Consider the following 25,216-nt stretch of genomic DNA (forward strand, 5'->3'; position numbering starts at 1 on the left):
TGACACACACACCGACCCCCAAAGCGGGAGAGACCGGTGCCGGCCGGCCGTCTCTCTGGCGTTGTGTAGAAGTATTTGCCCGCCTCGAATAATGTTCCCCTCCGGCTAAAATTGTGTTGTTTTCCGCAGCATCACCTCCACGATTGGGGATATGTTTATGCGTAGCAAAGCTAACTGCTTAGGGTTGGGGTTAGGGGTGAGGAAAGGTGCACATTACGTCCCGTCCCCGCGAGCCGGCACCGGGCCCGGGGGGCAAGCCCGGCCACTCACAAGCCGCCTCTTCCTGCAGCTCCACGAGCTGCAAAGGCTCGGATTGTCCGGGCTCTGGAGTCGGTCAACCTGATTCGAGTGCTGCTGGGAGCCCGCCGTGGGCAGAGCCTCCACTGGGTCGCAGCTGAGCGGTTCAGCCAGTTTAGCTGGCAGATTTAGCTGGAGCACAAAGGTTTTGTTGTGCTGTCACTGGGGGGCGGGATGAGACAACTGACGGATGATTTATGATTGGTTTGGAATTTATTGCGTAATAAATCTCAGAGATAACCACGGCCAAATCAAACCCAATTTCAAGAATGTACAAAAACTTAAAAGACAGATATTTCGAATTTGGATGGAAACTGATTTCTAATTGTTTTTACATGTTTAGTATTATGTACATAAGACCCTAAATTACATAGTTAGAAGGCTATTGTGGATTTGGGTTTCCAGAGGCTTTAAAACGCTATTTTTTCTCATGTAGTTAATAACTGTTCAGTAAGACAACACTGAAGGGTTTTAATTTGTGCAAAACAATCCGCTGTTTTAGAATTCATAAATTCATCTTCCTTATCACATCTAAAGCACAGCTTGATCCGCCTTGATCTCCTTTTCTTAATATATTTCATCATTTTCTTTTTGAGTGCTTCTGTAAATCAACTTTATCACTGATATTTAATGTGGTGATAATATAAGAGGAGGCAGGTGTCCAAGGCTCACCGGTGACCTCTGATCAAGGCTGTGGATGTCCATGGAAGCACCACTCGGCCGGCGTGACTGGTTGGAGTTTATGGTGGGTGTGGCTGCGGTGTGTGTGATGACTGGCAGACAAGGAGGAGGAAGAGGAGGAGGAGGAGGAGCAGGAAGAGAAGGGTGGTGCGGCATGGAGGCTTTGGGGTTCAGGAGACCATTGGGGCTCAGCATCATGGCCTGGATCTTGAGCTCTGCAAACACACACAGGCAGACACAAACATTTAACTTATTATGATAGTTTCTGTTATCTTCTGAACTGCAGGTACCACTGAAGACACAGAGGATGTGCCAACATTAAGTTTTTTGGTTTGTTTGTTTAGGGAATTATAGGACCTGAAGTGCAGTACACATTTTATTTTTTAAGAAAAAACATAGTGACATTTTTAAAATGTAGATACCAATATTTTTAGACATTGCTGTTAGAAATGGGCAAGAATTGGCATTTTTGCGATTTGGCACTGCTACAATTTCACACCACTAAATGTGGACCTTCAGTTACCAGCTGTAGCAACTCAAGTTCAGCCAGCATAAACCCCAGCATTAGGGTTCTGATCCCAGGCCACCCCAACTCCCTGCCGGATCAGCAAACTTTCTGTTGCTGCCGTTACATGGGTTACACAGGTCAGTGCTGCTGCTGGCCACCAACCTGCTGTGACTCCTGATGCTGAGGCTTGCACTGGCTATATTTGAGATGCTACAGCTGTCGACCGAATTTCTGTCTCCTGTGCTGCGGCCCGCTCCCCCCCCCAGCGAAGTAGTCTCCTAGCAGCGGGGAGTGAGGCGGAGGGACAGTGGGGTGCGCTAGCTAAATCTTTTCTCATTTGTGATCGGATAAACAGAGAGCGAGAGCTGGGCAACGAAGGGCTTAATGAATCAATGCGCTACATGCAGCTCTACAATAAAATAAGATGTGACCCGTTTTAAATAATGGAAAAAAATAAAATTCAAAATGTGGTGGTCAGTTGTGATATTGTGGCGGGTCACCAGAAATAATTCAATGCATAGGAAACACTGGACACTAGCAGGGATGCAGACTCTGCTGTCAGATTGCCGTTGTTCTCCAGTTAGCCGTGAGACAGATCACTACAGTTTATGTCAGGACAGTATAAACAGTTTGCAACCCGCATTAGTTTGCTCAGTTACAAAGTATAATTCACGCACTGCTAAAAAATTTATGGTGTCACTATAATGACACCAGGGGCATTTTAGTTACACCTGGGGCCTCTGCCCAAGTGGCAAAATATGACGTGTAGGTATGAGATCACATTGGAACTTTTACAACAATGGTTCGTCACCTCTGCCATGCTAGCTGGCTGTGTGTGATGTGGTGCTGTAAAGCATTACGCACTTCTTGTGGGAGATCCTACCCACGTATCAGAAATTACATAATGCCAGGATAAGCATTCAGTGCACGGAGTGGGAAGGAAAGAGGCACCATTATTCTGATTACAAGTCAAAGTACCATTTTAATGATTTCAAGTTAATAAAGGTTGCATGATGTTGCTTCAACATCATCATCTGTCTGCTTTCTTGACATCTTTTTAAAGATACACTCCCAGGTCTCAGCAAACTCTGGTGAGTATGATGTTATATTGCCAATAAGAAAGGTGAACAGAGCAACAACAACAGCAGCCAGCTGCAATAAACCAAAGCAATCCTTTAAGGTGATTGTAAGTGAGTGCAGTGTTGATCTAAGAGTTTGTACCTGCAGCGTACAGCTCTCTCAGCTTCTCCTCATCCTCGAAGGAGAGCGACTGTCTCTCATCATCTGTCTCAGATCTGCTGGCATCACCCTAAACACACACACACACACACACACACACACATCACTGGAATCACCACTATCATCATAATCTTCATCACCTTCTCTTTTCTCACTGTCTGTTGACTGTTGTAAAAGTGAAAAATATGAGCAAGTTGGGAGGGAGAGACTGAGAGACAAAGAGCGTGAGGCAGACGGGTGAAGGGGATCTCCAGTGTTCTCTAGTTGAGTTATGTGCATGGCTTTGGCAAAGATCTCCTCTAGTCACGCCAATAAAGCTTTACTGAATTTAATTAAAATTCACGCCAGAAAGATGGAGGCAGACGGCTTTGGCAAAGGGTGTGTGTGCGTGTGTGTGTGTGTGTGTGTGAGTTTGAGATAAGGGGGGGGGGAGCAAGTGCTCTCTGATGCTGGAGATAAAAGATGAAAACTAAACAACAAAAGCTCACCAGCTGTGAATGGCAGGCGATATCAAACACATCCCTACCCTGGAGAGAACTAGGCGTGTTTGTGTGTGCGTGCGTGTGTTAGTGAGAAAGAGAGATAGAGAGAAAGAGAGACAAGGGGATAGAAAGCGAGAGAGACATAGAGGAGGGGAGGACGACTGAAAAAGAGTGATGGATAAAGAGAGAGAGGGGAGAAACCACACAGGCAGGATGGTGGAGATTATTCTCTTGTAGGCAGCTTTGGTATCATCAGCACAACAGAGCTCAATTAGTCTCGTTCCCCCTGCCTCGTTCTCTAAGCAGCTCAAATGAAACTACATCTTTGCCCTTACTTCGGCTTGAAAGCCCTCCACCAAAATGGCTACGAGCAAGTTGAAGAGGACGTAGTTGCCAAAGGTCATGAGGGCGACGAAATAGAGGGCAGCCAACGGCGTGGTGGAGGCCATCCCGTTATAGAGCACCGCATTCCAGTCCTCCTGGGTGAGGATCTGCAGATGGGAGGAGAGAGTTGGTGGAAGTCAAACGTATGTGCGGATATGAAAAATACAAACACAACCAGAGATGCAACCCACAATGTTAGCAGCTGTCTGAGGTACAGTATAATAATAAGAATAATACGAGTGGATTCTTCCTTTAATATCTCATTGTCAGTTGAACGGTAATGATGCTCATCAGTGTTAAATGAGCTCCTGTGGAGTGCTTGTTTCATTACTCTTCCTCCCACACTGCTTGTGAAGCGTATCTTACCTGCCCACTGGGAGAGTTTTTATATTTTGTTGAAATATCGAGTGTGAGCGATCCCAAATTGGAGCAAATGAAATAATGGAGAGGGTCGTCAGGGCTACTAGCGGTGACGGCAGCAGCTGCTGTTTGAATCTAAACCAAATTAATTTCAAAATTACATTTAACATTCATTCACTGATGGGGAAATACCTCTAAATGATAAATGGACTGCACTTGTATAGCACCTTTCTAGTCTTCCAAACACACTACAAGCCACATTCACCCATTCACACACACACATTCCTACACTGGTGGCCGAAGCTACCATACACCTGCTACTCAGTTTATTAACACACTCGAACACTGATGGAACAGCCATCGAGGACAATTTGGGGTTCAGTATTTTACTCAAGGATACTTTGACATGCAGACTGGAGGAGTCTGGGATCGAACAACCTGCTTTATCTCTAAGCCACAGCTCACTCAATGTATTTGTCAGTGCAGTCAATGCAGTGGTGAAGTGTAACTAAATATATTCACTTAAGTACTGTACTTCAGTACAAATTTAAGGTACCTGTACTTTACTTGAGTATTTCCATTTAATGCAGTTTTATACTTAAGCTCCACAACATCTAAGGGGTAAATATTGTACTTTTGCTCCATTACATTTGTCTGACAGCTTTAACTTCTTTTCATATCACAGTTTTTCATACGCTTCCTGTCCAGTGAAAACCATGTATCTCAAGATGTGTTGCTGTTGCATGTTTGTGACAAACTGAAGGATGAAATGTTCCTTTGTGTTAAGAAAATGATCCTACTTCTTATAATAAATAAACTCTGTAAAAGCCCTCTTGGATCAGCTGAAAAACACATCGTCAAAAAGCTGGAAACAGAGCTCTTTTTCTGACTTTTTCTGACAGCCACGCTACAAACATATGATGATCTTATAGAATATGATGCACTGATGTAGATTGAACATCTACAGCAGTAAAATGCAACATACACATGAATATTAATCCAAAAACATCTTCAGTAATAGTAAAACACTAAAGCGCCGTTTCCACCAAACACTTTCGGTATGGTACCTTTGGAACCAAAAGTAACCCTTCAGACATGGTACCTAGACCCTAGGTCTGCTTAGCTTTTCTATTGCAAACAGTACTCTTAAATGTGGGCAGGGTTGTTGTCACTCACTGCTCCGTCCAGCACTCCTTCATCAGTCTGCATCTCGTTTATCGTCCACAGAACAAGGCTGCATGCCGACATTTTCAGAACAAAACAAAACAGGCTGCAGTGAGAGTCTGTCTCCATGGGGTATATTAAAAATAGCAGGTTTGTGCATTTAGTCCCTCTAAGGCAAGCTCTGGGGTTTAGTGTTGCTGGAGCCCACAGGAACAACGCTCCGCAATGCTTTTTTTTTCTCAGAGTGAGGATTTGAATATGTGCTGTTGAAATCAGTATATACAAATGCTTGAAAATCCACTCATTACTCAAAGTGTATGTTATATAAAAACTAGTCTCGCTCACCAGACCTTTCTCAAGAAAAGAACGGTCTGGCTGGGCCGACTCTCACTTTAAGATTGGAGAAAAAAAACGCCCCGGCTACTTGTATTTCTTTCAACCAATCACAATCGTTCTTGGAGGTGCCACAGCAACGGTGCGCTTGCAAAAATATTGCCGGGGGGAAACAGGTTTTGGTGTAACACGCCCACAAAAATATCACCTACAGGACGCGAACCATGGCAGAAAAATGGCTACATCCCCGCAAGATCAAACACCGCAAAAGTTAGTAAAGGACGTGTTGAAAACTGCAACCGGAGGTGGTAGGGCGGGACTTTCAGCGGGTGGCTCGTTCCGCCCAATGAGAGGATGATCTATGCAGCGAACTTCCACCCACTCAGACTATATAAAAACTAAAGTGATGGTTAAAGTTGTCAAATTTAAGGTGTGTTGATTGATTCACATCGTCAACTCGTGCATTGAGTAACATTACAAGTTAACGTTCCACCCTAAAAGTCACCGGCAGTCGGCCCAGTGAATAAAGTTATTTTTTCTCTGACTCCAGCTGCTGCAAGAGGCAGCAAAACATCCTTTCATTTTATAGTTACAGGAATAAAACTGTGAGTGACTGTCCACTGTTGACCAATCAACAGACTGCAGTGTTCACAGCTCCACCTTTTAGTACCAGATCTGTGTGCTAGGTACCCCAACAGAGGGGGGACCAAAAATGGGAACGGTATGGAACGGTCCCATTGGTACCATCCACAACTTTTCACAGTGGAAACAGAAAAAAATCGTACCCAACTGAACTGAACCGTACCGTACTGCTTGGTGGAAACGAGGCTTAACAGGGCCCATTTTCTGCAAAATTAGTACTTTTACTTTTTATACTTTACATTTTGCTGATAATACTTCCATATTTTTCCTTGAAGAATGTTTTTAATGCAGTACTTTGAAATGTAGCAGAGTATTTTTATTTATTTATTTTCAGATTATTTTTTTGAGGCTTTTTGCCTTTAATGTACAGGACAGTGTGAAATGGGGAGACAGAGAGAGTGGGGGACAACATGCAGCAAAGGGTTGCAAGCGGGAGTGGAACTCGCGACCGCTGCAGCGAGGAATCGCCTCTATCCACTAAGCTACCGACGCCCCATGTAGCAGGGTATTTTAACAGTGTGGTATTAGTTCTTCTACTAAAGAATCTGAGTATTCTTCTTCCACTGCATCTGTATGTGTGTATATGTGTGAGAGACTGTGCATGCCGGTGTGTTTGTCTAACCTGAAACACAGTGACAGTTGCCCAGAGCAGAGAGTCAAAGTTCTTTCTGTCAGGTAACGTGTCGCCACCATCTTGTCGCAAACCGAATTTACAGCCGAACAAATGCATCCCCAAGATACTGCAACACACAAACAGACACAAAACACAATGCATTACTTTCATTACATGGTAATTTAATATGGATATGTAATGCTGCCTGGGTGAATAATTGTGTGTGCACAAAAGGTGATGATACATGTGGCAATATGCTCTACAACAGCGTAAGAAAAAGGTCAGAAGTAATGATTGTGATTTTTGTAAGGTATAATCTGTGTAATTAAAGCTGAGAAACTATCTTGTGAGTCTCTCGTGAGTCAGCCCTGCAGTATCGCCTTCAGAGAAAGGAAGAATATACCTGAATATGAATATAAAGAGCATCAGCAACATGCAGAACGTGGCCACATTGTCCATGGTCTTCATCAGCACCACCAGCTGCCTCCTCAGGGCAGGAAGGAAGCGGACCAGCTTCAAAACTCTCAGCAGACGGAAGGTACGCAGCACCGATAAGCCTCCCTCTGCCTCACCTACAATCTCCCACACACTGAAACACACGACGATGACAAGCTGATTATAAACACGAAATTAAACCCACATTAAAGCAACCAAAGGAATCAATATGTACTTAACCTCAGCTATAATTCTTTTGAAGTCAGCATTAGTTTCGCCCACAGAAGCCTTTGCTTCCAGGTAGGGAAAGCGGTAAGTAATTTTTCTTGTGACAACGTGGCAACTGAAAAGAGGAAATGGGCCAATGCTGTTTACAACCTACCAGCCAATAAAGAAGGTGACAGCAGTGTGCACTGGCACAGTAAACAAGCAAAGCCTTCAAGCAGAGATACATAATTTAGCTTGTAGTACTACATAATGGAGTGAACACAGGCCCCTTGGACGAAGAGTGCAACCACATGGCTTCACTGCCAGAGCCAGAGCCACTGTGACAGTTTGGGAGATGTAACTGCACTGCTGACTCGCACTGAAGGATTTCCAATGACAAGACAAATATCTGCTAACAGAATTCCCATTTTGGGGGAAAACTCACAGTCAAAGAAACTCCCCAGAGCCCCACCTGATGATGACAATGATGCTGTCAAAGCCGTTGTAGGGGTTCTTGATGTACCCAAAGAGCCCGAGAGCCATGAGCTTCAGCAGCATCTCCAGACTGAACAGACTCGTGAACACCATGTTACTGATCTCCAAAACATCTGTCAGCTCCTGCGGCTGTGGCGCAGCGTTTGTGGAGAGAAAAGTGGGAGAGATTGATGTGCAGATATTGGACAGGCAGAGAGAAAAATGAACAAATAAACAGAGACAGACAGACTGGCAGTGAAGAGAGCAGTAGAGTCAACATGTTAGGGATTTCTGAAATGCCACTCAAGGCTACAATGCAGGTTTGGGTGGATGACGACGTCTTAGATATGGAAAGAGAGGCTGCTCCCTGATGTGAATATAAGTATATTTTTACCCACAGTCCTTTGGAGTAGAGCAAGTGAATACACTTTTATTATTATAATATTATTGATACCATTTAAAGCAACGATACTCAAACTGCCGTGCGAGCTCCTCTTGGGGCTGTAGAGTTATTGCAGGAGGGACACTTATGACTGGAAGGAGCACATCTAAAGCTGAACAGGAATGTTCTCATGTTGGCACAGCTATCAAGATTGATTCAGACTGATAATACCTAAAAATAGTCTTGCTCTCAGGTTCCTGTCAAATAAGTTAAATAATCTAAGGTTAAAGATTCTGTATGTGACATTCAGAGCATTAATGTAGCAGCAAACTACTACTTGCTATGTTAAGATATCGTGAAGTAACGGCATCCTGAGCAGAAGATGAAGTCATGCTCCCTTTGTATGTGTTATAATCTGAGCTGGTATGTTGTGGTAGGTCAGTCTGGTCACACATGCATGTGTATGTCCAATTGTGTAGCTAATGGCTGCCAATTTGCACTGCACTTATACGTCCGTTACTGCTGATATCAAAATGGCCTCATCCCAGAATTGTAGCCACCACGCTCAAGTTTAACCCAATTTCCACCGGTAGCTTTGTCAGCAGTGTTGCTGTTGCTTAGTGGTGTTTATGAAGTTAGCACTGTTAGCTGCTAGCTGCTAGCTCAGCTGCATGCAGACAGTTCAGACTCCCTGAATTTCCACCCCAGTTGCCTGGAGAAAATGTTGGCATTGTATTTTTCCATAAAGTCTTAGTGCTGCCGTGAAACTACGCCTATTTAGGGCAACAAAAAAAGTTATCTTGCGTCACTACAATGGACAACCAAGAAAGGACAGCAGAGGAGATACCTGCACACCAATACAACTGGGCTGGACAGCCACAAAAAAGGTTCACAGGCTGAGATCAATGCAACAAAGAAGTCAATTTATTAAGTATCATAAGTGCTATATCGTAGGCAACTGGACTCGCTTGCGTTTCTTGAAGACGTTTCGCCTCTCATCCAAGAAGCTTCTTCAGTTCGATATAGCACTTACGAAAACCATGACCTGGATGACTGAGAATCTTCACCGACAATTTATTTAGAACATTCATGCACAAAACAAAGGGTGCTCAAAGTGCAAAAAATAATAAAAAGTCAGTAAAACCAGCAGCAAACATTTCAGTCCTTGACCATCATCACTGTCCAGCCCAGTTGTATTGGTGTGCGGGTATCTCCTCTGCCGTCTTTTCTTGATTGTACGTTTCCGCATACTACAAATATGTTACATTTGCAAGTTTCTAAAGTGACAAAATATATGAACTGCCTTTGTCTTAAGGAGTTTAAGGTAGGAGACATCTGCCAAGCTGCAGACCACTGTTCAAGACGAACAACAGACTCGTTGGTGGCGATAGTGCGAAAACAGCTGTGTTTTTTTACTGAAACATTGAAAAGTGGTTGTTAATCGCAGCTTTTCCTGCCAGGATTGTGCCCCTACCACCATGTACTGTACACCAAAACATGATCTTTTCCTAACCATAGCTAAGTGATTTTTGGGCCTAAACGTAATCACATAGTAACAACGGCATTGTTGAGATGTTAACCTTCAATGTATCCGCCATATAATAACACTCATATGTAACATATCTGCAGTTTACAGAAATGTACAATGCCAACATTTTTTCTGCTGACTGGGTCCCATCACATTAGCACAACAATAATTCATGTGAAGTTCTAGATGATGACATTTAAAATAAAACAATATTGAATTTGGCTTTTTTGTTGGTAATGTTGACATTATTATTATTGGTGTGTAACAATTTGATTTGTCTGCAGGACGGCACAGGAATGAAAGGCTTTCACATTTCAAACGGGGGCATGAGAGGAACTTTTTTATTATTAACAAATCTTAATAACAAGTAATCTAATATATCTTGTCACAAAGCTGCTGTCAAATTAAAACTATTGTGTTACACAACATAAAAGAGCCACAGTGTACTGTGGCATTAGGTGTCATTTCTTCATTACAGTGAATACAAACATTGTGGTTTATTTCTCCCGACTCATCAAACCAACAAAGCAGTGTAAACAAGTAACTGTGTCTCTGAGCATGCTCAGTGACATTTTCCTGACACAGAACAACTCTCCCGAGATCAAAAAACAAGTCTCTGAGGTGTTTCAGACTAAACTGCACTGTTCACACTCACTGAAATGAGGGAATGTGCGTCCAATGAAATTGTATGGCTCTTTGTTTGTTCTTAATAGTTTTTAGATGACAATCGATTTCTATGGCACAGAGAAAAAAGCTATATGGGGCTTTGGCGACGTATTCATGTGTCATAATATTCATTCATACATTCATTGTTCGCTTTGGTCTCCTCAGAGGATTTGTTGATAATAAAAAAAGGATAAAGTAGAGCTGGCCTTATCCTTAAACATTACTTATTCAAGAAGTCAAGGCCATCCAGATCTGTCATATTGTTCAGGAAATGGGCCAAACGCAATCTTCCCCCGTCTCCCACAGTCTATCCCTGCCTCTCAGCCAATCACAATGTCAGATCTGTCCTCCTCACTCCTTCATACGCTCTGGCTCGCTTCTCTCGCTCTGCCCTGTCTCTGCACAGCTCACTCTCTTTCCACCGTCCCAGGGTCACGCTTTAATTAACACTTCAGGTCTTATGAGTTTCTCCACCTCCTGATACATGCGTGCACACACCCACACACAGTCACACATGCACACGCACACTGTGATCCCATATGCTTGGTGCTGTAAGTGTTGATTGGAGGGTAAGTTTATTGACTCCACCACACACAGTGATTAGCACATCCATTTTCAATCAAACTGTAGTCACATTCAATCTGCGAGAGGCACGCACATAGCTATGCACGCACGTACACAAACATGCAGTCTTTTACACAAACACACACACAGAAACATACCTGTTCGTGGTACTCTATGCCCATCGACAGTGTGTTAATAAGGATTGCAATCATGATTCCTCTGCTGAAGTATCTGCTGCCAACAATGAGTTCCAGTTTAGTTTGGAGTCCCGCCCAGCAACGCTTACACAGCCTTTTCTTTGGCTCAGACACCTGTGAATCACCACGGCAGGGGCTGCTACAGTGGCATGGGCTGTTACTATGACACGGGCTGTTGCCATGGCATGAGTTGCTGTACCCATGATGCCTGTCTTCGGGCTGCTCATTAAAATTTTCATTGTCACCAGGTTGGTTGTAGTAGATACAGTACGGGCATACTGAGGAGTCTCCTGGGACTTCACCTGGCAACGGTAACGCAGGGTGCCCAGTGCACCCACCTGCACACACAAAAGGAGGAGATTATTAAGATGTAAGCCACACAACAAAAAACATATGCAGCACAAGGTTAACAAATATATAGTTGATTCTGTGTGTTGCACCTCTGCAGACATTCTGTCATTCAATATATTGTCTGCTCAGTAAAGGAGAGCACCTTCATTTCATTTCTGGGAGACAAAAATTCAATAACATGGAAGCAACTGTGCAGTTGGGATGCTTTTGTGTAGAGGGGGAGTTCTTTTATTAGAACAGGGATGTGTGTGTGTGTGTGTGTGTGTGTGTGTGTGAACGTTGGGGGGAAGGGGCGTGGAGTGAAGCGGGAGTAAGACTTCAGCGGAATTCATTAGCAAGCAGCTCGGGAGGAATGCTCCAATGACATAACAACAAACACTAATCTAGCACGAGCAGTTCACTTGTCATCACAATTACAACAAATTCATGTTTCACTGGAGACTGATATAGTGAATCCAATCTAGTCGTTCTGTGGTGTGTGTCTATAGATAATGTGTGCTGCAAGGAAACTTTCAGCAGGCAGACTTGGCTGAAAATGGCTCTGTGCTAAAATACACAGTGATTTTCAGTGTTTAGGTCCAGGATCCCCACACATGTAAGCACATCGTGAATAATTTCTACTCGCTTTTTTTGCGTAAGGGAAGTGTGCCAGCTACAATTAGAATTTATTACTGCATTGTATTAAAATTTGATATGTATGTTCTCTGTTACTTAACTGATTTTACACATCAAGGGAACTCATAATGGGGAGTGCGACTCAGCCTGTGAACGCAGTCGTTATGTCTTCTAACTGAAGGAGCTTTGCAAAGCTTGAGAAAATGGCCCCAGGTGGTGTCATCATGATGTCACCAGGGTTATTTCAGCTTTGGGACTACAATTTTTTTAATGAGAAGTCTGCCTTATCAATTAGGGTTGTGGAATAGGCTTGGTCGGTATCTATTTTTTCATACCTTCATTCCTTTCTGACATTTCATTGGGGTGTACGGTGCATGACAGTATTTGCATAAAAAAAAAAAAAAACAGACAAACACTGCAGCACTAAGGGTGCTTTCAGACCTAGAGTTGTCTTGCTTTGGTCTGAATCAGGGACAAATTTTTTTACAAAGTTGCATAATTGCCTAGAGTTGGTTCGTGTTCTCACAGCAGCATTTACAAGCGGACCAGATAAAATACCTTCGCGAGAAAGCTGCTCTTGATTGGTCAGAATTTCCATGTGGGAAAAATCCAGGAAGTAAAGCAAACGTTGAAGAAGAGTACACTTGCAAGATAAATGTGACACTTTCTAATGTCACAATGGAGGGACAACTACGCAGGTTGATTTTAGCGCTGCTCATCGTGGACTATATTGCTGTCATTGTTCATTTTAGTCAAACCATACAGTTTGAAAACGAGGCGCGGCTCCAACTAGAAAACAATGTTTTGATGCATTGGATGTGCTGAATGTGCATATTAAGGCAGTACAGGAGGAGGTGCACATTAATAATCCTCCAGGACTGTAACATGCTCATGTTTAACCCAAACAATGTGTCATGTGACTGCAGTTGGTTCGGACTGAGGTTGGAACACGTTCTCACAACAAATGATCCGCACCAGAGTTCATTTGAAACCGGACTGAGACCACCTCTTCAAGAGGGTCTCGGTCCATTGTCAAAACAACCGGACCGAGACCGCAAAAGGCAATTATAGTGTTCACAACTGCCCAAAGAAACCGCACTTAGGAGGCAAGTCTGACCACCGACCCCCAGCCCAGCGTCAAGTTTGCTACGTTCCACAAGCTCTCTTAGTTTTTTTAATTAAATAAACTTACAAGATGTTGAGAGAGGAAATGTTCTTACACCTATTTCCTTATTTCACAGAAAAATACAACCGTTCACCCTCTGAATTCAAGTTTCAGTCTTTCACTGAATTAAGACTAGCTTAATTACCTCGTTAACTGTTAAACACACTTCATTCAACCTTGACAGAAACAAAATAAAACTCAGTAAAACCATCTTGAGTAGTCTTTGTTTCAACAATCACCAACTCTGGCTTTGACAAAATAAACCCTTAATTCACCAAGTTTTGAAAAAAAGCTTTTCACCTTGCTGCTTCCTCCTCTGCCATTACTAGCCAGCTACAGTCCTGTAACGTTATCCCCACAACTGGCAGACACCAACTTTCTTAGCTTAGCTTCCTGTTTCACCAATAGAAACTGACCTCTGGTGGCTCATGCTGTGCACTGCGTTACCTCAATAGGCTACAACATTTTGGTATTAAGAGATGCGCCTGCATTTTTGATGGTACTGAAAATTATACTGTCAGGATTTGCAAATACTGTGATATACCATATGCCGCCCAAGCCTAGTGTGGAGTGCTGGGTTTTTGGAGCGTAGAAGTGATTTAAAGTCAGGATATCCTGGCATCTGCTGCTTTGATTTTGACCATCCAGTTTTATGTCTCTCAGAAGTGAGTCCCCGAATTTTATGGAAGTGCAGTTTTATGTAGTACCCCTTTAAACCCTTTACATCTGAGAAATCAACACCTTAAAATTCTCAAGGACATGTTCTTGAGTCAAAAATGTGTGCGGTTTATCTGAGTAACATCACATTGACTCTGGCGAGGCATGCTGCTGTTAGATTATTATTTTTTCAAATGCTTTTCAAAGCTTTTTCTTTTCATAAGTAAAGACTTTCAATTAGGGTTGTTATCACATGAAATGCAACAAATGTTGTAAAAATATCTTCAAAGGTCTTCCATATCCTACTGTAAATCATTTTCATGAATATTCACATCCTAACTCTCACATCTTATCCTATACTTCAGCTCAGATTTCAGATAATCAAGCGTAGAGGAGGAGATGTGGATAAAAAGGTCAGAGAGAAATATTTTGGATTAGTTGTCAGTTGTGACACCTCAACCTTTAGGCTTGAATAAGAGGTTTGACTTGAGTGTTGTGCTTTAATTCGATATATTTTTCTTTTTAAACTGTGGTGCTGTGAGATATGACAGCATGTGCCTGATGTTTTTTTCACAGCATCCTTGTTGATGTAGTATGCGACTGCTGTGAATGTGTGTTTCCCTTCCCCTTCATACGTCGTAACACTAATTCTCCATATCTGCCGTCCACAAATGCCATGGGACTTGCAATACCCCGTGTGTGATCTTATGTAAGGGATAGACAGCTGCGTTGCCTTGGGGCTAATTACCTGAGTGTACAAATACACCACGGTGCTCTTGCATTCACTTTGCCTTGTAGGCCTGATCAAGGTCTATGACCGAAAGCTTGTTAATGTCTTTAAAAAACTGTGCAGACTCTAGCATGCAAAAGCTCTTCTTCTCTTTCATAATGCATTGAGCACCAAAAACAAGATTAAATTCACCTCCACTGTGTCAGACGTCTGTGATCTGCATGTCTAAATGCTGCTGAGGGTGAGTGGGAAAATGCGCTTTGTGGTAATTTGGGTGAACAGAGCCTGAACTGAGAGATTATTTCTTAAAAGAATGAATATGAAGCATAGCACAGTTAATCAAATCATACTGCAAAACACAGACTGAGGCATATTAAAGGTGCAGTGTAGGATTCAGGGGGATGTATCGGCAGAAATGGAATATAATATAATAACTATATTTTCTTTAGTGTAATCACCTGATAATAAGAATTGTTGAATTTCCATTATCTTAGAATGAGCCAGTCTTGTCTATATAGGGAGCGGGTCCAGGATCTACAGATCGCCATGTTGCACCGACATGTTTCTAGCCCAGAACCAACAAACCAAACACTGGCTCTAAATCAGGGCCATTCGGAGTGTCGCATTGGCCACCATAGTCAGCAGCCCCTCCGCAACTTACGAGTATGTAAGTCACAAAAATACTTTTTTTTTTTTTTTTAAGTGAAACCGTTTAATTAATTTTGTTTACAGGTTTCAATCAATGGGTCTGTTTGTTTTGGAGAGAGAGGGAGACCTCTGCTCCCAGTAAAATAATGTCCTGAACATCTAGATCCTAAGTTCGCGGAGAAAAAACGTTGAGAACACATTAGCAGGTGCTGTGCTAGCGGCCTGTCACAGAAATGCTTATTTGCTTATTTTATTTCTAGGGGCCGTACACATGCAGCATCTATAGCCGCCTGGAAAACGCAAGGTCGGGCGCTACTTCTGTTCCTTTTTTTGAGCTAGCTCTCAAGAGTGCGGCGGCAGCTTGCATCTGGGGTTGCTAAGCAACCTTAACAAGCACTGTATCATAACCTGTTTACCTGAAATCCTCAGTGCAGAGCTGATATTCTTCCAGGTGTGAAGGCATATCGTCCGTGGGACAGATTTAAAGCTTTGGCAGCCCTGCACCAAAATGATTATCTTTCCCATATTTATCACAGACTGATATTTACGGAAGAAGGAAAGGATATCTGTCGGCTGTGATTGGTTGGTCTTTGTCACATGTGTGTGCTGCTGCATTCCAAAAGCTGAACTTGGTTTATCTCGGGGGGCATCCGTAGCACCCTGAAAAATAGGCGCTCGGGAACGCATGCCCGCCACGACAGCTCCACTCTGGCGTTTAAGAGGTGCTGTGCATTTACATTGAAAACAATTAGCCTAATTTAAGGGCGCAACAAACGTGGCACGTGTACAGCCCCTTATTCAGTGTTTTAACCACCTGGTCCGTTTGTTTTGGAGAGGAAGAGACCTCTGCCAATATTCTGCTCCTCAGTAAAAAAAAACTTCCTGAGGGAATCCTACTGGGAGAAGTTTTAGCTGGTTGCAATCCGTGGTCCTTACCACTAGATACCATTAAATCCGACACACTGTTCCTTTAAAGCTCTTTCAACAAAAACAAAAACACTTCTAACGTTGCTCAAGTACAGAGAGCCCAGTGCTGGGCTTTGCCAAGGGCATCGAAATCTGTGCATCCATCCCTGTAATGCCCTGACTTTGCTACAGCCTTAAGAGCACTCACACACTCACAAACACACCCCTTCATTCTCACCATGCTCCACCACCAGCTGCGGCAGTCTGTTGACGGTCTCCGTGGCAACAAGCCTCTTCTGGTCCTGGGTCTTTGCATCCAGATGACTGAAGAGAGGCGATATGAAGGGATAATTCAAACCATTCCCTCCGTTTCTGACAGCAGGCTCAGGCTGAGGCTGTTGATGTGGCTGGTGATGATGCTGGTGATGATGATGATAAAGTTGATGAAGGTGTGACAGATCGTTGGGAGCGTGGCCTGAGTGCCGGTGGGCAAGTCCGTTCATTTCCCCAGCCCCGCCCCCTCTGGCAGCTCCACCTCCTCTGTCTTTGCTGCACACGCAGACGCAGTGATAGCGCGTGCGTGTCTGAGCGTAGTAGCGGGACAGTCGTCGCCACGCCTTGCGGCCCAGGTGCGCCAGGTAGCGGATGATCTCCTCATAGCAGCTGCCCGGTTGGCTGTCGCTGGCCAGCGTGGAAGCTGATTGGTGGAGTTGCCGGGCACGCTGCTCCGATTTCATTAAGGCGTGTTCTCTCTGCTTTGTTTCAGAAAACTGGGTTGCTATGACAACCAGGCACAGGTTGATCATGAAGAAGGAGCCCACCTGGATATGACAGGGCACACATTACACACTGTTGTAACAAGCAATATGCTATGTCTGGCTGTTATGTAATCAACTTTGTGTGTGTGTGTGTGTGTGTGTGTGTGTGTGTGTGTGTGTGTGTGTGTGTGTGTGTGCGCGCACTTACTATAATGAGGAAGATGAAGTAGATGAAGTTGTAGAAAGAATGTGCATCCATGACGTAGTACATGATGTCCACCCAACCTTCCAGAGTAATTACCTGCATGAAAGCACAGACCCAGACTAATCACTGAGCATCATCAGTCACTGATTGAAGATGTTTCCCTTTATACACAAATCCTTTTAACATTTACCTGAAAAATGGCGATCCATGCATATCCAATGTTATCGAAGTTAATAGCTCCTTTGTGCGGGTTAATTTCCCCGGCCCGACACTCATTGTAATACTGGTACCAGTTTACACATGGCACTGGTTCATCTGCTCTGAGTTCTATCTGTGGACGGGCATCATCAGCGCCCAGGAAGCAGGACGTCCGGCCCACACGGCGGCGAGGCACATCGGAGCACCGAAGCATCCCGTTCTCTCTTTCCATTGAGCAGATGAACGGGTGTTCATCGGTGCCGTCCGGCCGATAGTAGCCACTCAGGAAGGAAATGTTATATCTCCTGGAGAAGAGGAGACAAACATTTAATAATATTTTATTACAACATATGTCTAAAAAATCTTATTATCAACTAACAAACAGTGAATCTAAAAGAGGAGCTACTGTATGTGTCCTTATTGGGAACTAATCCTATGAAAAGACCAACAATGCTTGAGTCTGTTTCTAAGAACTTTTCAACTTCTGTTTCCTGTCTGTGGCACGCAGCCCCGAGCCCATTCAGTCCTTAAGAAGATTTAAGTCTTTAAAAATGGGTCACAGAAATGTTTTTGCATCAAGAGCTGGACACTGGCGTTAAAGCTGTCATTACAGGAGTAAACATTGCATTTGTTGGGGACTGTTTCCAGTCATGGATTAATACCCCATCTCCACCCAAATTAGCAGATGTATGCAGAATTTTTAAACATGAGAAAACTTGCTAAAAATAGGGGATGGACTCCTTTCTCATTGCTGTTAACAAGTATGCCTTTCTTTGTGTTTTTCTTTTTTGTTCTGGTGTGTAGCATTCAACGACACGGATGGGCTGAAAAACATGTTGGTAAATAGTAGAAGGCAGCATATATCTTTTACTTTTTCAGTGTCTCTCTCAAACCTGGTCTCACTCAGAAGTCGTCGAAATCCGGCACTTGGGTGGGGTCTTGCACGTCAGACACTGGCGATAAAAGCCATCTTTTAACGTGGGGATTGTAAGCGGCTGGTTGCTGTTATAGTTTGATGGCGCTCAGCGGTGTTGGGGGAAGCATGGCGGGACAAGAATGAAAGTTAAGGTAGCGAAAGTCCCATGTAGGGCAGGTGGGAGGGGTGAAGGATGGGTCCAACAAACACAGAGTTACACCCGGGAAAGCGGTGTTCGCGTCCCGTAAGATTATAAAGCCAAACCCTGTTCTTTTTTCCTAAACCTACCCACATGCTTTTGTTGTCAAAACCCAACCACGTGCGTTAGTAGTTGGAGGGGGAAAAAAAAGTCAATTTGTGGTGTTGTACTGACATAGTGCGTTTACTTTGAAAGAGACTGTATGTAAACTGTAAACTTCCTGTGAAAACAGAAGTGTATTTTGAAAGAAGACAATGCATGTAACAGGCAGAAGTTGACACAGTGTCCCAGAACGTCAACAGCCAACGCACCCAGGGTACCTTTCACATTATACCTGGACGTGGAAGGTCAATGACCAAATGTCGATATGTGACGAGGTTGGCGTGAGAATATGTTGCTCTCTCAAACTCTGTGCCAAGTAAACAATATTCGAGCAGTGCTTGGATGGAGAACAAAGGTACTTTTGGCAGCCTGTCATAGCAAATCGCCAGCAAAGGGGAAAAAATTAGTGAGTCCTCCCAGGTATTGTATATTCATCACTGCCAATCGAAGTCAACCTAAGGTGGAGCCTATAAATACCAGTGACTACTGCAAAGTCATTTGACCCCGGAGTGAATGACGATTGTAACTTTTTTCATTAAATACAAAAGCCAGATGTTAGCGGGTGTTAGCGTTTGTTTTGTACAGTGGGGAAGGGGCTTAAGAGACATTTGGTGAACTACTGGGAACAACCTACAACAACAGGACTTTGTATGTGAGATTGACTCAAAATAAACTATAGTGTCCATGTTCATTTAAATGAAGGAACATGTCATCCAGTTATAGTCCAGGGGGTACACCGCCTTGCGTCCAATGTCAACTGGGACAGGCTCCATCTCCCCCCTCCCCAACACCCCGAACAGGATAAGTGCTTACAGACAATGGAAGGATGGATGTCCTCCAGTGCAACGCTGTAGCTCACTAATGTGTTTTTAATAGTTTTTGGACAACAATGGAGCTCTATAGCACAGAGGAATAAGCTCCATCAGACTGCGGCTACACAAATAGCCTATTACTTGTTGGTGGAATCATTTCGTCGTTGGTTTTGGTCCAATAAGAAACATAAGGAACATGTAGAGTATATTGCTGGTCTTGTGCTTTAAACTGCCAAAACAAAACAAAAAAAGAAGCCTGAAATACAAACAGTAAGTTTCTGGACAAATTCAGGTGAAATCTGGATGAGTTTTAGGAAAGATAAATCATTTTATCGACCTTCTGTTTGTACAAAAGGTCTGTTTTCTGGAAAAGCATAAAGACAGTATGAAATACACAAGGGTGCTTAAGAAGGAAATGAGGAAACAGAGAGTGAAATACAGATTAAGGAGGAAAAAAAGAAAAGAGGGAGGGTGCACTGGAGAGATAAGCAATCAATCATCTGTAGTGTAGAGAAGGGTCACAGAGGAGCAGCGCTCCGCACTTCTTATTAAGAAAGGTCATTTTGTTGTTTATGAAGCAGAAAAATACAAATTGCTCGCTGAAAAAAAATCTAGAGAAGGATTAGTTTTGAGTAAAATTGTATGGGGTACTTTCACAGCAGTCTAATGTGACCACATGAGATTAAAGCCAATAACAATGTAATATTGTCTTTCCTTATACAGCTGTATGTTAGAAATACAATCACAGACTCCTGCTTCGGTGATAAAATTAGAATAACAATAAAAAATTGATTTTCGTCACTTTTGGTCTTTGCTGCAGCTTCTGTTTTGTCATGATGCTGTGTTCCCGTCATAATGAACTGAACTATTTTGAGTCTACGGCCTCCAGTGTGACAACAGAGAACTGAGTCTTCACCCACTCTTAAATCACAATTACCTCTTAAAACGTATCTAAAAAAAAAAAAAAAAAAAGACTTTAAATAATGTTGGTCAAAAATTGTATTTTACCCATTACATTATGTTTTATTTGTTTATTTTACCATTTTTTATCTTAATTTTTGTATTTGGGTTATTTTGTTTTATTTGATTCACTGTACTTACATTAAAGTTTGGAATCAGCTGACAGAAAAGCTTCATTCTGTAGTCGGACAGCTGAGAGGACACACTTAAAAATATAGATGCTAACTAGAACCATACAGGGTTCTTCAGCCACATAGCAGAACTCTGGTTGGTGGTTCCTTGTAGAACCTTTTATAATAAGCTACTTATTACACTACTTTTGCGTGTACTAATCACTTCCCCAAAATGACTCCAGAAGAACTAATAGGCATTATAAATGATAAGGGTCATGTTGCTTCACAGCAGGTAATCAAAGCACAGAAGCCTCTGTTTATTACACTTCATTTCAAATCCAGTGCTGCGCAGGTCTGACCCATTTATGCATTCACATAGAGTGGTTTCCACTTCCCATTAAAATGAAAAAAAGGTCAAAGAACGATTAAATAGCCTAGACCTTTTTAAATAAATGAATATCCTTGGACACAGGAAGGGTCAGGCAGAGGATCAAAGTCTGATGATTATGAGATATGGATAAATATTCATGGGCCTATATTAAACACAATAAACAAATGATGAGCACAAATTAATACAGCGGAGCTGGAAGAACCACCAGCCTGTTCCCAGTGCGCCGGTCAGCTACAACAACACCAGAGAGAGAGTTATGCACAAGAACAGGACTGTTTGTCGGCGTGTTTCTGCAATTATAGGGGATGTGTATGGAAACCCATCCAACATATACTAACATCACCCAGATGTGCCGATCACTGGGACGAGGACAAAAACAAACCACAGGCCAGCTCCTTATCCCTGCTACTTTCAGGCAGCCTTAGGACGCAAAAGCAGAACGGGATACATTAAAATTATATTAATGGAAACACACTGAACATGATAACGCAGAGCATGACATGACCCAGCACCCAGAACCCTCTATAGGAATTCTCTCCAGAACCTTTCAACCTTCAAAGGGTGCTAACAAAAACCCATCCAGGACTTTCAATCAAGAAACCTTTTACAATCCAAGAGTTTTAGCTAGATCCCACCCAGGGGGACAGTAATAATTACCTGTAGATCTCTGAACCATCAATCATGATTTTAATTTAACAGGGCAGCCTGGGGCAAAGGGAACCATGTCCAGCATGGTTCATGAGGCCCCCAAAGGGCAGCGGTTGATGTGGTCCAGTGCAACCCACAACACCCCTGGTTCATAATTATGTTTTTAGGGGGTGTAGATTTTCATGAAATCATTACTATTACTGGGTTACTGGTTCTTCAGTGTTTCATGGGTTGGAAACTGAGCTCAGCTCCAAATTAGAGCCAAATACAAAATGCCAAGTACCGGGTACCAGTAAAAAGACAGACAAAACAAATTTCAGCAGACCATGAGTCACTGTATGGCATGAAATTATGGCAAAATGTATCAATTATGGCAGAACATAAGTAAAATTAACTGATTAAGGGTATTACAGATACGTCTTTTTTGAAAAAGACCATTTGAAACATGAGTAAAATATATTTTAAACACCCAAACTTTCAACAACTCTTTTTCCCAAAACGATTCTTTGAATGAAAAGGCTTCTTAATGGAGTCCTTGGTCTTACAAAGAATCCTTAAAGAACCCTCTCTTTAAAAAAATAAGGGTTCTTCAGAGGCAAACGGTTTTCAGTAGAGCCTCAGTCCATCAGGAGGAATCCTTTTGAAACCCTTCTTTCTTATAGTGTATGATTGAATGGTCTTTCATGCCTTCAAGTTGTAGAAAGCCCTCCTTACAACGAGATGTTATTTTGTATGAAGGGTTTGTTTTGTACATAGAGAACAAAACGCTGTACAACAGTTCATCCAGACTGACAAGTGAAAGAGCAGAAAGAGACAAAGAGCCATCTGAGCAACAGTTCAATAAGAATATAAGAAACCACCAGTCAGTGGTAAAAGGAACTGGAATCTCAGTATCAAAATGTGTGCAGATTTAAATGGGAACAGGTTCCTGTTTCAGTGTCAAGTGAAAAGTAAAGCCTATAACAAGCTGGAATTAACAGGTGTGTTGCTTTAGCAAAACTTCACAATAGAAACAGAGGGTTAGGGCTGGGGTGAGCACTGTTGGCACTGGATCAGAGAATATCAGCTGAACATATGGACTAACAAACCAGTTTAAACCTATTCTATCTAACCACTGTGTAGACTGCAGAGGGTCCAATGAAAAACTATATTTACAGCCCAATTGACCCTCATTAAGCACCACCTCTTTGGAGCAGTTGGAGCTAGCATGTAGCCCACACTGTAACTAACTGCACTCCCTGAAGAAATATTATCATATTTTTGGAAAAATGAAAGAGTGATTCCAGAGAGAAGCAGACAGAGGGGTCTACAGTCTGTGTTTGAAGGATATATCCAGGATGTCAAACTGACTCAGCAGCAACAACAGGTTAAAAAGACAAAGATAGTTAGAAGCTAAAGCCGAACTATAGGCTACAGATCACAGTGTAAAAGTGAACCACCACATCACTGCTGATCGCCACAGAAGACAATGAATATAAAGGGAAACTTTGCTGATATTGAACCAGCTGTGTGGCATCACAGTGTGTGCAGATGAACCGTGTTTGGCCTCCCCCCGTGTTGCTAGCAACCGGACCTCCGCCACAGGAAGCAAAATAATGTTCATCGGCACACAATGCGATGACACAGAGCTGGTTCAATATCAGCAGAGTTTTTCTGCTTTCCTTCAGTGGTTCCTGCAGAGTACGGTAGGTCTTTATTCGGCATTATAATCATTAAAAAGCAACAGTTTATAGTGTATACATGCAGTAGGCTATATCTTCAGTAGCTAGCTAGCTAACCCTATACTTTTCAGGGTCTGATTTAGGTTTTTAACAGGGAAGAAATGTATATCTTTTTCCAGCCTCTCCAGGTAATGAGTATCATTAATACACGACGTGCCCCAGGCACAACATTTAGCTCCAAATCCACAAAATCAGCCTGAAAATGAAGAAAATCTCAAACCACAGCATTAGAGTCAATGAAGCACAGCTGTGTAGTTGCTGGACCCTTGACGGAGCTGGCCGATGCTATGCTATGATTGGCCAGTCTGAATCTGAGGGGTGAACATCGCAATTAAGTTTATTATTATTATCATCATTATTAGTAAGTATTCAGTTACAGTAGTAACTACACATTCATTATTAAACAATCTAATTTAATTGTATATGAGTGTTCCAAACAGCACAGCAGTGTAAAGGCTGTTTCTACTGAATGCTCTTCCACCTCTAAGCACACCGCTGTCAGGGATTATTATCTGAGTGGGACGGCTGAGCAGGAGTGAGGTCAGGTGGTGAACATGATGTTATCTGATGTTATGTGATATTATCTGACCGTGCTTGTGAACATCCAGCTTGTGAGCGGGAGCGAGAATGAGAGCGATGGTGTAACGGCCTCACTAAGACAATGATCGAGCGTGACACGAAGGATCATGTAGGAGAGGACCGGAGTGATAGTGAAACTCTGAGGGTTCGTGTTGAAACAGCCGCTGAGAGTCCCTAAATGGTGACACACAAAAGTCACTTAGCCCCCTTAATCCCTTGATTTGAGATCTCTAATGCTGGAGGTTCCAGGAGGAAACACACTCTCTTCCTCCCAGGCGGAGCTGATTAGAGAACAAACAAGATCAGACTATCAGTGCTATCGATCCCCTCTTGGAAATAATGGCTGAGTGAAAGGAGCTAATCAGTTGTGAGCAAACTTTTGACACGAGGGTTTCAGACTAATGAGGCCTGTGCATCCCTTGTTGTGACATCTGGCGGTTGCTATGGTAACTCACATTTTGACATCCTCTCCCATGAAACAGCGGTTCCTCAGTAGCCCCGCCCACAGCTGCACGCCGACGATGCCGAAGATGAAGAAGACGAAGAAGCACAGTGCCAGCACGTTGCCCAGCATGGGAAGTGTGTCCAGGAGGAGGGTCACCAGGATACGCATACCTGCCAACACACACATACAGCACAGGACACACAAACTAGCAGTATCTGCATGTACACAGCAACTTTAGTGAAATGGCAGTGACAGGCAGGGGTGAAACATAACTGAATAGATTTACATAAAGGGACACTTTGCCGATTTTCAACCAGCTTTGTATCATAACAGTGTGGGTCGTATGTGTAAATGAACTGTGGTAAACGTTCCTTCATCCCACCAGCATCCAGATGTCCCTCCCTATGGACTGTACTTCTGCATTTCGTGAGAAGATGCGAGCACCATACTGTTTCTGTATTGTAAAAGCTAAGGCTGAAAAAACTGGGCTCAAATGATTAAACTAAGCAGTGCTGATAAAATATGAATGAACCAAGATTCTGTTACTGTGTTGTCTAATTCTCACCTCAAATGTTTTAGCTTACTGTGTAACTGTAATTCAAGATTGTTTGTAAGCAGCTGGACACCGTATTGTTTCTTGTGTCAAACCAGACAAGCCCACTTTACATCACCCACCGACGGGAGTGTTTATTGATCCAGTGTGGGCACCATACTGTTTTCTGCATAGTGAAGATGAAGGCTGAAAGAACTGGGATCAGACAGTAAAACAAAGCAGCGATGATCAAATACAAACCAGGATTCTGATACTGCCTTGCCTATTTCTCACCTCAAATGTTTTCAGAAACATGTTTCAGTTTACCGTTTAAATACAAGATTGTTGTGTCATTGTCATTGTCAAACGCACAAGTTCGCATTATGTCACCTACCAGCAGGAGTGTTAA

The 25,216-nt window shown here is 42.9% G+C and overlaps 1 protein-coding gene across 1 annotated transcript in view; it reads right to left on the reverse strand.

Annotated features, from left to right (window-relative positions):
• The window catches only part of cacna1hb (calcium channel, voltage-dependent, T type, alpha 1H subunit b), a 67,149-nt gene that overhangs the window by 24,790 nt on the left and 17,143 nt on the right, over positions 1 to 25,216 (reverse strand). Inside the window, exons 6-16 of the mRNA XM_050045105.1 lie at positions 24,286 to 24,445; positions 17,382 to 17,694; positions 17,195 to 17,287; positions 16,467 to 17,049; positions 11,118 to 11,494; positions 7,818 to 7,969; positions 7,107 to 7,292; positions 6,713 to 6,830; positions 3,543 to 3,698; positions 2,708 to 2,795; positions 970 to 1,193 (exon numbers count right to left, since the gene is read on the reverse strand). Coding sequence (XP_049901062.1) covers positions 970 to 1,193; positions 2,708 to 2,795; positions 3,543 to 3,698; positions 6,713 to 6,830; positions 7,107 to 7,292; positions 7,818 to 7,969; positions 11,118 to 11,494; positions 16,467 to 17,049; positions 17,195 to 17,287; positions 17,382 to 17,694; positions 24,286 to 24,445 — 2,450 coding nt within the window. The remainder of the gene's footprint in view (positions 1 to 969; positions 1,194 to 2,707; positions 2,796 to 3,542; positions 3,699 to 6,712; positions 6,831 to 7,106; positions 7,293 to 7,817; positions 7,970 to 11,117; positions 11,495 to 16,466; positions 17,050 to 17,194; positions 17,288 to 17,381; positions 17,695 to 24,285; positions 24,446 to 25,216) is intronic.

The sequence above is a fragment of the Epinephelus moara genome, chromosome 5 (assembly GCF_006386435.1).
Source record: "Epinephelus moara isolate mb chromosome 5, YSFRI_EMoa_1.0, whole genome shotgun sequence".
Classification (NCBI taxonomy): domain Eukaryota; kingdom Metazoa; phylum Chordata; class Actinopteri; order Perciformes; family Serranidae; genus Epinephelus; species Epinephelus moara.